Raw genomic sequence first — 16657 nt, 5'->3', positions numbered from 1 at the left:
TTGCTGACATCAAATTCAAAATGAGCACATATTTTTCAAAAAACAATAAAATTTCTCAGTTTCAACATGTGATCTGCTGTCTTTGTACTATTTTCAAAGAAATATAGGGATTCCATGATTTTCAAATTATCACATTTTTGTTTTTATTTACAGTTTATACAGTGTCCCAACTTTTTTGGAATTGGGGTTGGAAAAGAAAACATTTCAGGAGAAAGCTAAAAACCTGTAACTTGCTAACGCCGAGCAAAAACATGGCTGAATCCTGAAGGACTCAGTTTTGTATAAATAGGGGACTACATAGGCGGCAAAATGTAGTTTTTTTCCTGTCATGGAAGTGCACTTGGATACCGAGGAGGAAGCAATTTGCATTACAGCCGTGAATGAGGATTCAAAATGGCGGCTCGGCTCGGCTTGGCTCGGTTTTCACTTTCGGGCGCTCTCGTTTTCTGTTAGAATTTGGTAAAGAAAAAAAAATTCCCCCACAGTCCAAAGACATGCAGGTTAGGTTAACTGGTGACTCTAAATTGACCGTAGGTGTGAATGTGAGTGTGAATGGTTGTCTGTGTCTATGTGTCAGCCCTGTGATGACCTGGCGACTTGTCCAGGGTGTACCCCGCCTTTCGCCCGTAGTCAGCTGGGATGGGCTCCAGCTTGCCTGCGACCCTGTAGAGGGATGAAGCGGCTAGAGATAATGAGATGAGATGAGATATTATTTAATCAGCTTAAGGTCGGGGGCGGCACAGTGGTGTAGTGGTTAGCGCTGTCGCCTCACAGCAAGAAGGTCCTGGGTTCGAGGGCCTTTCTGTGTGGTTTTTGCATGTTCTCCCCATGTCCACGTGGGTTTCCTCCGGGTGCTCCGGTTTCCCCCACAGTCCAAAGACATGCAGGTTAGGTTAACTGGTGACTCTAAATTGACTGTAGGTGTGAATGGTTGTCTGTGTCTATGTGTCAGCCCTGTGATGACCTGGCGACTTGTCCAGGGTGTACCCCGCCTTTCGCCCGTAGTCAGCTGGGATAGGCTCCAGCTTGCCTGCGACCCTGTAGAACAGGATAAAGCGGCTACAGATAATGAGATGAGCTTAAGGTTGGTCTGTATGCTGAAATACCGTGACCTTCGCCTTGAATACTGACCCTGGCCCAGAGGGCCTCGGTCACGGTATTTCACGATACGGACCTCCCAGCTGGTAAATAACATATATATATTTTCAATATTTGGACATCAGATATATAATTTAAAAAACTGTAATCAGCGAAAGCCTAATAGTGTACAGAAAAGTTTCTGTTAACCGTTCTTTTTCCTAGAAACCTTCTATTCTACTGTCAGAGCCGAGGTTCTCGGTGCTAATGAACAGAATATCTAAAATGTTAAACAATGAATAGTCTTAGATTATGGTCTTTCAAGGACTCACAGAAATGCTGATGTTCAATTTTTCAGTTCAGTTCAATGGATTTTCAGGTAATACAGGTAATACAGATGCAGCGTTGAGGTTCAAAAGCACTTTGACTGGCGTATCCATTTCCTGGTGTTGTTTTTGATTTTGGAAAGTGGTGCGTGTAAACCTCTCGCTCGAAACGTGGTCGCTATTAATGCAATTTTGCTCATGAAATATGATTGGAATTGAAAACAAACAAACAGACAAAAAAATGGCATGGATAAGGATACGGGGGGTGCCCTCTGTCCGGCACACCAGATAGAGGCAGGCAGCTATGACGTGGGCCATCTTGCGCCCCCTTGTCAGATGCTTGCTCACCACCATCTTGAAGAAATTGAAGGCTGTGTCTAGGCAGTGCTGGTTCAGCTGCAGCTGGCTGCCCAGACTGTGTATTTGCCGTTTCCCTAGAGACAGGACACACGCATGTACATGAGTTTAGTCAAAGACAGAAGCATACACACACACACACACACACACACACACATTGAAGCATGACTTCACATGCAGGTGTTTAGTTTTCCAGTAGCACTGATGTCATGAGAATAGCGCACATCTAGACAGGCTCCCTGAGCTTCTCTGGGTAGAAAGACAGCTGTTTTAGTCCCTGGAGTGGGACCATCTGCAACCTTGTCTCGCTTTCTCTCAAGATATTCACGCGCTTGCTCTCACACTCAGCACACCAGGCTGTAATTCATTTGACACGTCTAATATATCAGTCCACAGTAATCCCACAGTATGGTGATGTGTGTTTAGTTTATTGAAATTAGCATTTAAACGTATGGTGCACAATCTGGTCAGTAATTCGATATGCATACGCTTCTTCCAAAAAACAGCACATGAGCACCATGGTGCTCGTCCTCTAAAACATCTGTCCCTGGTCAAAGGAATCAGGTATCATACTCGAGCATTAAAGCAGATGTGGAATGGACAGAGACAGATGAAGAGGTGGAGTCCATGCCTCAGCTCCCCAGTGTAGCATCAACGTGCCAAGCACCAGAAATAACCCAGAAAACTTTGAAGAGGATAATCCCTCTATTCTGCAGCCACTGTTTGTTGACCCCATCCTCTCGTGTATTCACACTTTTCAGGCCAGCCAGAGCACTGAGTGATTTTCCTGCTGCACGTGCCACAGGATTAGTGGGCTCGGCTGCTGCAACCTGGACACGTGAACGTAGCAGGACGACTACATCACCACGATGGAGTAAATTTGCCTTTCTGACAGGACCCTGGATATTGCGCTCTCTCTCTCTCTCTCTCTCTCTCTCTGAAAGTTTCTTCGTGGAGCAAAATTCACTGTCATTAGACAAACTATAACTCAAATATTATGTAACAAATACCAGCTATGAATTTAGCATGCACCTGGAGAAAATATTTGTCAGGTTTCCATTAAAGAAAGGCTCAGTCAAATATACACTGCCTGGCCAAAAAAAAAAAAGTTATCATTTGGACTTAAATAAGCAAATGCTTAAGAGCCTTTGACTGGATAATTACTGCAGTGATTAATGTGTTTCAACTAGGGCTGCGTACCTAAATGTAACATCAGGTACAGGTACCGGTACAGAGGTTTAGGTACAGGTCCGGGCCTGTACCTGAACAATTTGACAAATTAACATGTGTTCTTCTGAACTTCTTCAATAATGACAGAAACATTAATAAACTGTTGACAACTTGTCAGTATCTTTATTCAAAGAAAACCGAACATAACTAGGTTTCCTACCTCACTTCTCAGTCACCCTCTCAGTCTCACACTTAGTTAACTTGGGACAAAAAGTCATAAGTTGTCTCACAGCGAGAAGTGACTACACTAGAGTATTACAGACTACGCGCAGTCCGCGGCCTTTAACTTACGCGGCAAAATTACACAAAGGCCACCAATGCCAGCAAAGGAAAAATGGCTGACCTGCTTTTGAGTCTTTCTGACCAATCAGAACGCTGGATCAGCCAAGCTCTCGCAATGTCTCGTGAGACTGTGGCGAGAGGATCTCAAATCAAAGGTGGCTCTGATTTCAAGTTTCAGCGCGGCATTTTACGTCTTTTCCAGTGCTAAATTTTCGTCTTTGTAGTAGGATTTACGCATTTTCAGTCACAAAATAAGCATATACTTGGTGTAAATTTATATCGGTACAGTACCAGTACTTCATGATCCGGTATTTTGGACCTGTACCGAATCGATTTTCACAGTACAGTACCGGTACACAGTACCGGTACGCAGCCCTAGTTTCAACTGGCAACAATTGTTTTAACCCTAACTGATGCAGTGAGTAGCTTCTCATTTCTTAAACGACCATGTCAGAAGACGTATCCCGTGGTCATGGAAAAGATGTTCCTGTGTTTCAGAAGAGTCAAATTATTGGTCTGTATCAAGCAAAGAAAACAACTAAGGAGATTGCTGAAATGATCGTAATTGGGTTAAGAACTGTCCAACGCATTATTAAAATCTGGAAGGATAGCGGTGAACTGTCAACTTCGCTGAAGAAATGTGATCAGAAAAAAATCCTGACTGACTGTGATCAGCGATCAGTTCAACACTTGGGGAAATAGAATCGTCAAAATCAGCAGTAGAGCTCACGGCTATGTTTAGTAGTGAAAGTAAGAGCATTTCCAGTTTCACAATGTGACCAGAACTCAAAGGATTCGGACTAAACAGCTGTGTGGCCGTAAAAAAAAAAATTTGTTAGTGAAGCTCATCAGAAGAAAAGGCTTCAATTTGCTCGGGAGCATAAAGCTTGGACTCTGGATGAATGGGAAAAAGGTCATGTGGTCTGATGAGTCCAGATTTACTCTATTCCTGACCAATGGGTGTGTCAGGGTAAGAACGGAAGCTCATGAAGCGATGCACCCATCATGCATAGTGGCCACTGTACAAGCCTCTGGAGGCAGAGTTATGATCTGCGGTTGCGTCAGTTGGTCAGGTTGAGGCTCGGCAACATTATGGGGCAATAAAATGAAGTCAGCTGACGACCTGAATGCACTGAATGACCAGGTTATCACGTCAATGGATTTTTTTTTTTTATTTCCCTAATGGCACAGGCAAAAAATTCAGGCTCCAACTGTGAAAGAGTGGTTCAGGGAGTATGAGGAATCATTTTCACACATGAATTGGCCACCAGAGAGTCCTGACCTTAACCCCATTGAAAGTCTTTGGGATGTGCTGGAGAAGATTTTACAGAGTGGTCTGACTCTCCCTCCATCAATACAAGAGCTTGTGAAAAACTCTGGATGGAAATAAATGTTGCGGCATTGCCTAAGGTTGTGAAACAATGCTATGGCAAGTGTACACCATCATCAAAGCTAAAGGTGGTCCAATGAAATATTAGAGGATGTGGGCAATGTACATATATAATTTATTTTACATATTTACCTTTCTAACACATTCAGAGTCTTTTTTAACCACTGCAGTGTAGATTTGGCAATAAGTTTAGGGTGGTTATCCTGTCCAGGAAGATGGGGATGTGTTCTCACGGTGATGGGCAGTGTTGCTAAGTAGAGCCCGACCGATAAATTAGTATTCCGACGAGTTAATTACAGATTTAAGAAAAGTATTGGCATTCATAACAGTCAATAAATGATTATTAAAAAAGGAAATGGAGACGCGGAATAATGGATACTTCAACCATGTTATGAGTGTTGTTGTTGTATAGTTTGTCCACTAGATGGTACACTGCAACTCCACTGTTGGCAATATGCCACAAATCACAACAATCAGCTGACCTAAGCAGAGTTGCCCAGGAATATGTTTTTATTTATAGTTTCTCTTTGATGCTCATATAAGATGCCCACACAACACACACACACTATTTCCTTTAATGTTCATTAGTAATAGTACTCTGTAGTTTATAATGCTACTCATCTCATTATCTGTAGCCGCTTTATCCTGTTCTACAGGGTCGCAGGCAAGCTGGAGCCTATCCCAGCTGACTATGGGTGAAAGGCAGGGTACACCCTGGACAAGTCGCCAGGTCATCACAGGGCTGACACATAGACACAGACAACCATTCACACTCACACCTACGGTCAATTTAGAGTCACCAGTTAACCTAACCTGCATGTCTTTGGACTGTGGGGGAAACCAGAGCACCCGGAGGAAACCCACGCGGACACGGGGAGAACATGCAAACTCCGCACAGAAAGGCCCTCGCCGGCCACGGGGCTCGAACCCAGACCTTCTTGCTGTGAGGCGACAGCGCTAACCACTACACCACCGTGCCGCCCTTATAATGCTACTGATATGTTTTAATATTTAATTTTTAGGCTTTTTGTATTTTTATGAAGTTGACTCTTATTTATCAAAACCTTTATGTATTTTGTTCAAAGTACTATTTATGACAATAAATGTAGTTTATTTTTAAACTGGATTATGTTATTTTTATCTCAATTTAGGCACGGTGGTGTAGTGGTTAGCGCTGTCACCTCACAGCAAGAAGGTCCGGGTTCGAGCCCCGTGGCCGGCGAGGGCCTTTCTGTGTGGAGTTTGCATGTTCTCCCCGTGTCCGCGTGGGTTTCCTCCGGGTGCTCCGGTTTCCCCCACAGTCCAAAGACATGCAGGTTAGGTTAACTGGTGACTCTAAATTGACCGTAGGTGTGAATGGTTGTCTGTGTCTATGTGTCAGCCCTGTGATGACCTGGCGACTTGTCCAGGGTGAACCCCGCCTTTCGCCCATAGTCAGCTGGGATAGGCTCCAGCTTGCCTGCGACCCTGGAGAACAGGATAAAGCGGCTACAGATAATGAGATGAGAACAAATGTTTGTTTATGTCATGTTTCTGAAAAAAAAAAAAGAACATCGGCCGATATATTATTATCGGGTTTTTACATCCTCAAACATCGTTGGAGATGTTTGGGTGAGACGGCTGTGCAGTTCCTAATGAGATTGTTTAATAAGATCCTAGAGCATGAGAAAATGCCAGATGAATGGAGAAAGAGTGTGCTAGTCCCAATATACAAGAATAAGGGAGATGTACAGAGCTGCAGTAATTACAGAGGAATAAAATTGATGAGCCATACCATGAAGCTATGGGAAAGGGTATTGGAGGCGAGAGTGAGAAGAAAGGTAGCAATCTGTGAACGGCAGTACGGGTTTATGCCAAGGAAGAGCACGTCGGATGCAATTTTTGCTTTAAGAATGTTAATGGAGAAGTACAGAGAAGGCCAGAGAAAGCTACACTGTGTGTTTGTAGACCTGAAGAAGGCATACGATAGAGTGCCGAGAGATGAGTTATGGTACTGTATGAGAAAGAGTGGAGTGAATGAGAAGTATATCAGAGTGGTGCAAGACATGTATGAGAACAGTGAAACAGCAGTGAGGTGTGCAGTTGGAATGACTGAATGGTTCAAGGTGAAGGTGGGACTCCATCAAGGATCTGCTGTGAGTCCTTTCTTGTTTGCCATAGTGATGGATAGCTTGACGGACGAAGTGAGGCAAGAGTCACCATAGAACATGATGTTTGCGGAGGATATTGTGATATGTGCTGAAAGTAGAAAGGAGGTTGAGCTGGGTTTGGAGAGATGGAGGGATGCAATGGAACGAAGAGGAATGAAGGTGAGCAGCAGCAAAACAGAATACATGTGCATCAGTGAGAACGGGGATGAGAGTGTAATGAAGATGCAAGGAGTAGACGTAAAGAAAGTTGGTGAATTCAAGTACCTGGGGTCAACTGTGAAGGAAAATAGGGGCTGCGATAGTGAGGTGAGAAAGAGAGTGCAGGCAGGGTGGAGCAGATGGAGAAGGATTTCGGGAGTCGTTTGTGATAGGAAAGTCCCAGCAAAAGTGAAAGGTAAGATGTGTAAGACAGTAGTGAGACCAGCTGTGATGTATGGATTGGAGACCGTACCCTTAACGAAGAGACAGGAGGCAAAGTTGGAGGTGGCGGAATTGAGGATGTTAAGGTTTGCGATGGGAGGTTGGACAGGATAAGGAACGAGCACATCAGAGGGACAGCACATGTGGAGAGCTTGGGAATTAAGCTAAGAGAGATGACCCTGAGATGGTACGGGCACATCCTGAGAAGAGATGCAGAGCATGTTGGAAGGAGAATGTTGAGGATGGAGCTGCCAGGCAAACGAAAATGAAGAAGGCCAAAGAGGAGATGCATGGATGTGGTGAGAGAGGACATGAAAGTGGCAGGTGTCGTAGAGAAGGATGCGGAAGACAGGGAGCAATGGAGACGAAAGATCCGTTGTGGCGACCCCTAATCGGGAGCAGCCAAAAGAAGAAGAAGACGACATCCTCAAACATCAAAATCAATATCGGTCTTAAAAATCCTACATCGGTCAGGCTCTATTGCCAAAGAAAAAAGTTACATTTTTGTCTCGTCAAACCACAACATTTTTTTTTTCGCTGCATGTCCAACATACTGTTTGGCAAACTCTATTTTGGATTCATATACAGTATTTTTGAAATAATGGCTTTTAGTATTCTCCCATTAAGCCCAGCTTTGTGGAGTCTGGAACTTTGTGGAGTGTCTAAGCCTATGGCTGTCCCATTAACAGCTCCTCCATCTGACCTGTAGATCTCTCCAGCTCCTGCAGAGTTACCCTTGACCTCTTGGTTGCATCTCTGCCTAATGTCCTCTTTACCTGGTCACTGACTTTTGGTGAATGGCCTACCCCTGGTCACAGTTGTGCCACATTCTTTCCATTTTTTTTTCATAATGGATTGAATGGTGATGTTCAGAGTTAGGGATGTTTTTATAGCCCAAACCAGCCCTGTGTCCGAAATCACTCACTACTCACTATATAGTGAGTTCGCCATTTTGTAGTGCTGTCCGAATGTATAGTGAGAATTATTACACCCTATATAGTGGACTCATGGTATCCCACAATGTACAGTGAAAAGTACTGTACAACCGATGGTCACTAACCAAGCAATATATACTATCATGTATTGCAGTCGTGCTGAAAGAAAAAAAAGTGTGTTGGGGTGAATGGACAGAAGAAGAAACGCATTATAAACGGACATTCATCTCATCTCATTATCTCTAGCCGCTTTATCCTGTTCTACAGGGTCGCAGACAAGCTGGAGCCTATCCCAGCTGACTACGGGCGAAAGGCGGGGTACACCCTGGACAAGTCGCCAGGTCATCACAGGGCTGACACTAATGGCCCTTTTCCACTACCCTTTTTTCAGCTCACTTCAGCTCGCTTCAGCTCACTTCAGCCCGACATGGCTCGCGTTTCGACTACCAAAAAACAGCACGACTCAGCTCGCTTCAGCCCTGCTCAGCCCCCAAAACTCGCACCGTTTTGGAGTGGGGCTGAAGCGAGCCAAACCGAGCCGAGTGAGGCTGGGGGCGTGAGCAGACACTCCCCTGTGCACTGATTGGTGAGGAGGAGTGTCCTCACATGCCCACACACGCCCCGCGAGCACGCTGGGATCTGTAAACACCGTAAACCCGGAAGAAGAAGAATTACGAATTACGAGAATTTCTGAAGCCTTATGCGCCTCGCCTCATCTATACGCTCTTGCCAGTATCTGTTGGCGTTGTCGGTGACAACAAGCCACAGCACCAAGACCAGCAACACTAACGACTCCATGTCCTCCATGTTTATTGTTTACTCTCCGGGTTGTGAGACTACCGCTTAAAAGATCACTGATGTCACTGTTTGCGCCGCTTAACGACATCACGTGACGTCCACCCACTTTCGCTAACTCCACCCAATGTGTCCACCCACTTCCAGCCAGCACGGTTCAGCGCGGTTGTAGTCGAAATGCAACTCCAACAGCCCCGCTCAGCTCGACTCAGCCCAACACGGCTCAGCCCGACTCAGCCGCGTTGGTAGTGGAAAAGCGGCAATAGACACAGACAACCATTCACACTCACACCTACGGTCAATTTAGAGTCACCAGTTAACCTAACCTGCATGTCTTTGGACTGTGGGGGAAACCAGAGCACCCGGAGGAAACCCAGGCGGACACGGGGAGAACATGCAAACTCCGCACAGAAAGGCCCTCGCCGGCCACGGGGCTCGAACCCGGACCTTCTTGCTGTGAGGCGACAGCGCTAACCACTACACCACCGTGCCGCCCTAAACGGACATTCATGTACAATTAAAAATAGTAAGAAAATAGAAAAAAAAAATAATGCAGATAAAATAGAAGAATAAAAGTTAGAGTGCGTCATGAGGAATTAATCAAAAGACTTGAATTTGGTTTAATAAAAGGCGGCAGCGAAGAAGAAAGGATTCAGCCTTGATTTAAAAGAACTGAAACATGCAGCAGATCTTACAAACTACTTTGTATTTATTAAGGTAAGAAATATGCTCAGTATAATATCTATATATTTATCACAAAAATACATGCATGTATTTATTATTTTGAAAACCCACCAGCCGACTGATCTGGCACGTTTTAATTGTGCGACAGTAATGACGTAAATAACAGCGTGGCAGAGTAGTGTCCGAAAGTGGTTTGGTTTTTTTCATTTTACCAATGAGCTCACTATATAGTCCTTTATATAAAATTCCCTAGATAGTGAGTAGGGAGTAGTGAATGAGTGAGTGATTTCGGACACAGCCCAGATATTGACATCATGCTACATCACTGCACAGAGGTGAACGTCATTCAACTTATTAGGTGACTTCTAGTAATTAGTTGTCTCATCTCATTATCTCTAGCCGCTTTATCCTTCTACAGGGTCGCAGGCAAGCTGGAGCCTATCCCAGCTGACTACGGGCGAAAGGCAGGGTACACCCTGGACAAGTCGCCAGGGAGGTGAATACTTGTTCAGTCATAACTCTTATGTTTTTTATTTGTAAATGTTGCAAAATTTACAACCACTTCGATATGATGGGCTATCGCTATTTTATTCATTCACTATTAAGTTCAGTTCAGGTCGAAACACTATGAAATGTCAAAATTGTAGTGCAGGATAATCTCATCTCATCTCATCTCATTATCTGTAGCCGCTTTATCCTGTTCTCCAGGGTCGCAGGCAAGCTGGAGCCTATCCCAGCTGACTACGGGCGAAAGGCGGGGTACACCCTGGACAAGTCGCCAGGTCATCACAGGGCTGACACATAGACACAGACAACCATTCACACTCACATTCACACCTACGGTCAATTTAGAGTCACCAGTTAACCTAACCTGCATGTCTTTGGACTGTGGGGGAAACCGGAGCACCCGGAGGAAACCCACGCGGACACGGGGAGAACATGCAAACTCCGCACAGAAAGGCCCTAGCCGGCCACGGGGCTCGAACCCAGACCTTCTTGCTGTGAGGCGACAGCGCTAACCACTACACCACCGTGCCGCCGTGTGCAGGATAATATAGCAGGAAATATATGTATAATGTATGGAAAGAAATCAACATGAAGCCTGTATAATGAGTTAAAAAGCCAGTCAAAAACACTAAGAACATTTGTCCTGAGTACTAAAGGACTAAATCCTCACCATTCTGAAGTGTCTGCGCTCGTGACTCCTTCCCAAGACTTGTGTGGAAGCCGCTTCCAATCACTGGGGCCTTTGAAGGACCTGCAGCGGAAAATTGCACAAGAACATATGCCCTGGTTTATTAGAAAGCACTCCCAGCCACTCCCATAAGCAGGGCCACCTGCCTGGTTTTATTTATTGTGTGGGTTTTCATTTTCTACAACACGAGCACAGGGACTAATTATTATTCATAAAAAAAAAAGCATCCTAAAACGTCAGTCAGTGTTTTTAAGGATTCACGTTGTATGTGTTACAGGGTTGGAGTGTAATCATGAGCCAGTCATTCAGCAACACAGAGTACAGGGTTAACTGGGCTGTGCTTTTGCACTGACTCCATCTAGTGACTCTGAGCAGGAAAAGCAGTGAGATATGAGACAGTGAGCGACTCTGCCTCCTAATAGTTATTGATCAAACCTGCAGATATTCTCATCTCAAATCTCCAACACCCCTGAGCTACTGTACTAGTACATCACCACAACTAGTCCAGCTATATACACAATATTTCTGCATAAATATGACCGAAAACATCATCCGATTTTCACACAAGTCCTAAAAGTAGATAAAGAGAACCCAGTTAAACAAATGAGACAAAAATATTATACTTGCTCATTTATTTATTGAGGAAAATGATCCAATATTACATATCTATGAGTGGCAAAAGTATGTGAACCTTTGCTTTCAGTATCTGGTGTGACCCCCTTGTGCAGCAATAACTGCAACTAAACGTTTCCGGTAACTGTTGATCAGTCCTGCACACCGGCTTGGAGGAATTTTAGTCCATTCCTCCGTACAGAACAGCTTCAACTCTGGGATGTTGGTGGGTTTCCTCACATGAACTGCTCACTTCAGGTCCTTCCACAACATTTCCATTGGATTAAGGTCAGGACTTTGACTTGGCCATTCCAAAACATTAACTTTATTTTCTCTTTTTCTCTTCTGTTTCAAATTTGTATCTCACAATGCCTTGCGCGAACGGGGAAAGCCCACCACGTGATGCATGACGTAGTATCTTGAATTGGGTCATGGTGAAGCAGGAAAAAATAGTGGAGAATTTAGGGCCATGTGGCCATAAATTCATTAACTGTTTTATTAAAAAAAAACTAATAAAATCGGAAATCTATGATTTGAATTCAGTAGCTTTTGGTCCAGTAAACAAAAATAATTAGGTGTCAGGAAACATTCTTTTTATGACCTACACTTGAAAAATTTGAAAGGCAGTCTACCTTTAAGTAGTTTTCTCAATTTTTGTGGCCACTACCTCAAAGAGGAGAAGCGAGGCAGTAGCCACTATGTCATTGTGTTGTAAGAATGAGTGTAAGAATAGTGCACTGCGCATGCGCATAAGCATTACAATCACCAGAACGGCGAATCATGATCTCGCGATACGAACAGTTGATCGGGCGTTATCAGAGGTACACAAGAACAAGTGTAACAATAGCAAAACTTTGTAACCAATCAGCATTTATCCTGATCAAGTTCGGGGCAATTCCATGTAAATGTCAACCTCACCATGCAAAAATAAAGCAACATGTAATACATCAAAACCACTCCCAGAGATATCACCTAGGCCTGTATTTTACAGATGTGAATAAGTTGAACCAATTTGTAACCAACCTAATATGTCACTGTCAGTCTTTCTTTCTTATAATGTAAAACGCAAGCTAAAATCAACTTTGATCATGTACAATTCTATATTATTGCCACAAGCCACAGAAATGTATGCTAAAATCCACAAAACAGCAAAACAATAGCCATCCTAAATATTATTTAAGAACTTTGATAGTTTTAGCTGATATTTAGAGAGTTTTTCAAAGGGTTATGGTGGTTAAATTGCTGATTTTCTAAACATATGCCATGTCTATTTCAGACGCGTCACATCCATAACGGAATTTCGTCACATCCATAACGCTGACTTTTCCTTCCGAAACTCTGCATGAAATACAAAATATTTTAAACAAAGATTTTTTAATATTCACCTTGGACCCCTCTATCAAATGGATATCTCCATTTCGACAGTAGGTTTACAATTTCACAGAGTTTGATAAAAATCACCCAAGAAAAGTGATACTTTTTCTGTCACGTCCATAACGCATCTTTTATTGGCATTTTCTGGCATGCCCTAGATGTACTATGGGAATTGTTCTTGTTCTATCACTTCTCCAGTATGGTACAGCCTTAAAATATGCAACACCTGTTTAAATACTGGGAGACAATAAAACATGCACTGGGTCATTTGTTGCCATTTTGAGTTCAAGTGTCACGTCCATAACGCTGGAATTGCTCTTCGATTACCCGTTCTCTTCTCATCTCATTATCTCTAGCCACTTTATCCTGTTCTACAGGGTCGCAGGCAAGCTGGAGCCTATCCCAGCTGACTACGGGCGAAAGGCGGGGTACACCCTGGACAAGTCGCCAGGTCATCACAGGGCTAACACATAGACACAGACAACCATTCACACTCACGGTCAATTTAGAGTCACCAGTTAACCTAACCTGCATGTCTTTGGACGAAACCAGAGCACCCGGAGGAAACCCACGCGGACACGGGGAGAACATGCAAACTCCGCACAGAAAGGCCCTCGTCGGCCACGGGGCTCGAACCTGGACCTTCTTGCTGTGAGGCGACAGCGCTAACCACTACACCACCGTGCCGCCCAATTACCCGTTCAACTTCTTGATAAACTTCAGAACCAGAAACGAAATAAGAGAAACCTCGTCATAACTTTGTAATACCGGAAGATAATCAGCAGATAAAAAGATAAACAAAATTCACCTTGTGGTTCGCCAAGGCTACAGATTCGATATCAAGTAAGTGGTGTTTATTTTAAGAAAATTTACCTTTTGATTATCACAGCTTTTGTTTGGTCCTTCTGAAAGGTCAAATTAAAGGTTTTGTAATTTTTTTTTAGCTTTGTGGCAGATATTTACGCCAAGAATTCCAGCCATTCAACAAAAACTCGAGAAGGCAGCGACGACAACGTTGGAATCTTTTGAGCGATCTGCTCGGTTTGCAATTACAGAAGTGCCATGTGGGAATAAATCAGCTCCTTCGTGAAAACTAAGAGTAAAAGTTAAAAGTATAATTGGTCAAACTTCTGCTATTCCCTTTAATTTTTTTTATTTTATTTTAGAGTCTTCACCCTGCACTTGTGAAACAAAATGTGCTCATCTCATTTCATCATCTCTAGCCGCTTTATCCTGTTCTACAGGGTCGCAGGCAAGCTGGAGCCTATCCCAGCTGACTACGGGCGAAAGGCGGGGTACACCCTGGACAAGTCGCCAGGTCATCACAGGGCTGACACATAGACACAGACAACCATTCACACTCACATTCACACCTACGCTCAATTTAGAGTCACCAGTTAACCTAACCTGCATGTCTTCGGACTGTGGGGGAAACCGGAGCACCCGGAGGAAACCCACGCGGACACGGGGAGAACATGCAAACTCCGCACAGAAAGGCCCTCGCCGGCCATGGGGCTCGAACCCAGACCTTCTTGCTGTGAGGCGACAGCGCTAACCACTACACCACCGTGCCGCCCTCAAGATATATTTATCTCAATAATAATATGAAAATACTTTCTCATCTCATTATCTCTAGCCACTTTATCCTTCTACAGGGTCGCAGGCAAGCTGGAGCCTATCCCAGCTGACTCTGGGCGAAAGGCAGGGTACACCCTGGACAAGTCGCCAGGTCATCACAGGGCTGACACATAGACAACCATTCACACTCACGGTCAATTTAGAGTCACCAGTTAATCTAACCTGCATGTCTGTGGGGGAAACCGGAGCACCCAGAGGAAACCCACGTGGACAACATGCAAACTCCACACAGAAAGGCCCTCGCCGGCCACGGGGCTCGAACCCAGGACCTTCTTGCTGTGAGGCGACAGCGCTAACCACTACACCACTGTGCCATCCTGAAAATACTTTCTTTTGTTTTTAATTAATGACTTTTAGCAACTTGCCCCTTATGGCTTGTGCTCAAAGCCACAGTTTATTACTCAGTTTAAAGACCAGGGTTTCCCCTGAAGTGTCATAGCGTCGCGGCCCCACTACGCTTAATTGATTGACAGATACGCTTAGTGACATGCTGCTACCCATTAAACCGCCACCGTGACGCTTACAATTTAGGCCTACCAGGGATTGCATTAACGCAGAAATTGTGCATTTTTACACCCAAAAAAAAAAAGCCAAAAAAATGCATGTTCAGAATTTTAATGCATCCCAGGACGCAGGGCTCCTACTTTAATTTATCCTGATTGCCTTGGCAAATCTGTTACATGATGTTGTTTAACAAACAAAGCAAAAGTGAACAGAACAAGAAGGTCACACAGCATCATGGTCGCTTTTACATGACGTCATCGCAACCGTGGATATCTGGATGTGGATTATGAACGTGGTGTATTTTGTTAGACCTAATGCTTGGATCGACAAGCAGCATGTTTGTTATGTACTGATAATGTAGACGAGGCTAAACACCATAATATACTGTATGTGAGCTCTAGGCCCTGGCTTGTTTATGACTGTTATAAGTCCACATTTGAGCTATTTTGCTTTATCGGGAATTTCCCAAAACATTCCGGCACGGAACCTCATCTCATCTCATTATCCGTAGCCACTTTATCCTGTTCTACAGGGTCGCAGGCAAGCTGGAGCCTATCCCAGCTGACTACGGGCAAAAGGCGGGGTACACCCTGGACAAGTCGCCAGGTCATCACAGGGCTGACACATAGACAACCATTCACACCTACGGTCAATTTAGAGTCACCAGTTAACCTAACCTGCATGTCTTTGGACTGTGGGGGAAACCGGAGCACCCAGAGGAAACCCACGCGGACACAGGGAGAACATGCAAACTCCACACAGAAAGGCCCTCGCCGGCCCCAGGGCTCGAACCCAGACTTTCTTGCTGTGAGGCGATAGCGCTAACCACTACACCACCCCGGCACGGAACCTGCCTCGGGATATTGGTAGATACCTGTACTTTTGTCTGCCTTTAGCATCTCTGGTGTATTTAGAAATCCAAAGACTAAATAGTTCAGGATGCCGTAGTGTCCCAAATCTGGTAGCTGGTTTGCCGAACGCTTTTCAGGTGGAATAAATACATTTGTGGGTAAATTAAGAACAAGCCTTTATTTTTCTTTTTTCTTTTTGTCTAATGTAAACTCAAGCACAGAGAAATTCCTCCTGAAGCGGTAAACGTGCACGCATGTGCATACACATGCACAGAGAGAGAGAGAGAGCAGTGTGCAGAATAAATAATAAATATATTTGTGGGTAAATTATATGGCTCTGTGATGCCTGCATGTTTCAGCTTTTGAATGTAATGCAATCTGCTGGTATAAAATACATTTCTAATCGTTTCAGAGAGATTGTACTGACTGCAGTCGTCTCGATTTTCATTATTAACTGTCACGACTGTTTCTTTGTTTACCCGGCAGTATGGCAGACGCTGCGTGATAAACAAAAATCTGTGATGTCACTGAAAGTTCTCTATATTCTTTTCTAGGTTCAACACTTGCAAAGAATGACCGATAAGCCTTTAACTCTGTGGACTGTCAGTGGAAAAATTGGCAAGATCGTGGCCACACACTGCGACTATATGTCTGTCTCTCTCTCTATTTATTTATTTGGGTCCCACAAAAAAATGCCAGGGACCCCAATTTGGCCAGTCATGTGGGCCCCGGGACCCAGAAAGAAAAATCCTAGTGCCATCCCTGCCTACAGTATAAAGCTAGAATCAACATGCATGTGTTTTGTAGCCTTTGAGCAGGTAATCAATATGGTCCATG

At 44.2% G+C, this 16657-nt stretch overlaps 1 protein-coding gene across 6 annotated transcripts in view; it reads right to left on the bottom strand.

Annotated features, from left to right (window-relative positions):
• The window catches only part of brf1b (BRF1 RNA polymerase III transcription initiation factor subunit b), a 237676-nt gene that overhangs the window by 198857 nt on the left and 22162 nt on the right, over positions 1-16657 (bottom strand). For all 6 annotated transcript variants that reach the window (XM_060917700.1, XM_060917704.1, XM_060917701.1 and 3 more), the window contains exons 3-4: positions 10824-10904; positions 1664-1837 (exon numbers count right to left, since the gene is read on the bottom strand). In XM_060917700.1, coding sequence (XP_060773683.1) covers positions 1664-1837; positions 10824-10904 — 255 coding nt within the window. The remainder of the gene's footprint in view (positions 1-1663; positions 1838-10823; positions 10905-16657) is intronic.

The sequence above is a fragment of the Neoarius graeffei genome, chromosome 3 (assembly GCF_027579695.1).
Source record: "Neoarius graeffei isolate fNeoGra1 chromosome 3, fNeoGra1.pri, whole genome shotgun sequence".
NCBI lineage: Eukaryota > Metazoa > Chordata > Actinopteri > Siluriformes > Ariidae > Neoarius > Neoarius graeffei.
The sequence above is the reverse complement of the archived record's forward strand: the minus strand, read 5'-3'. Positions and strand labels throughout refer to the sequence as shown.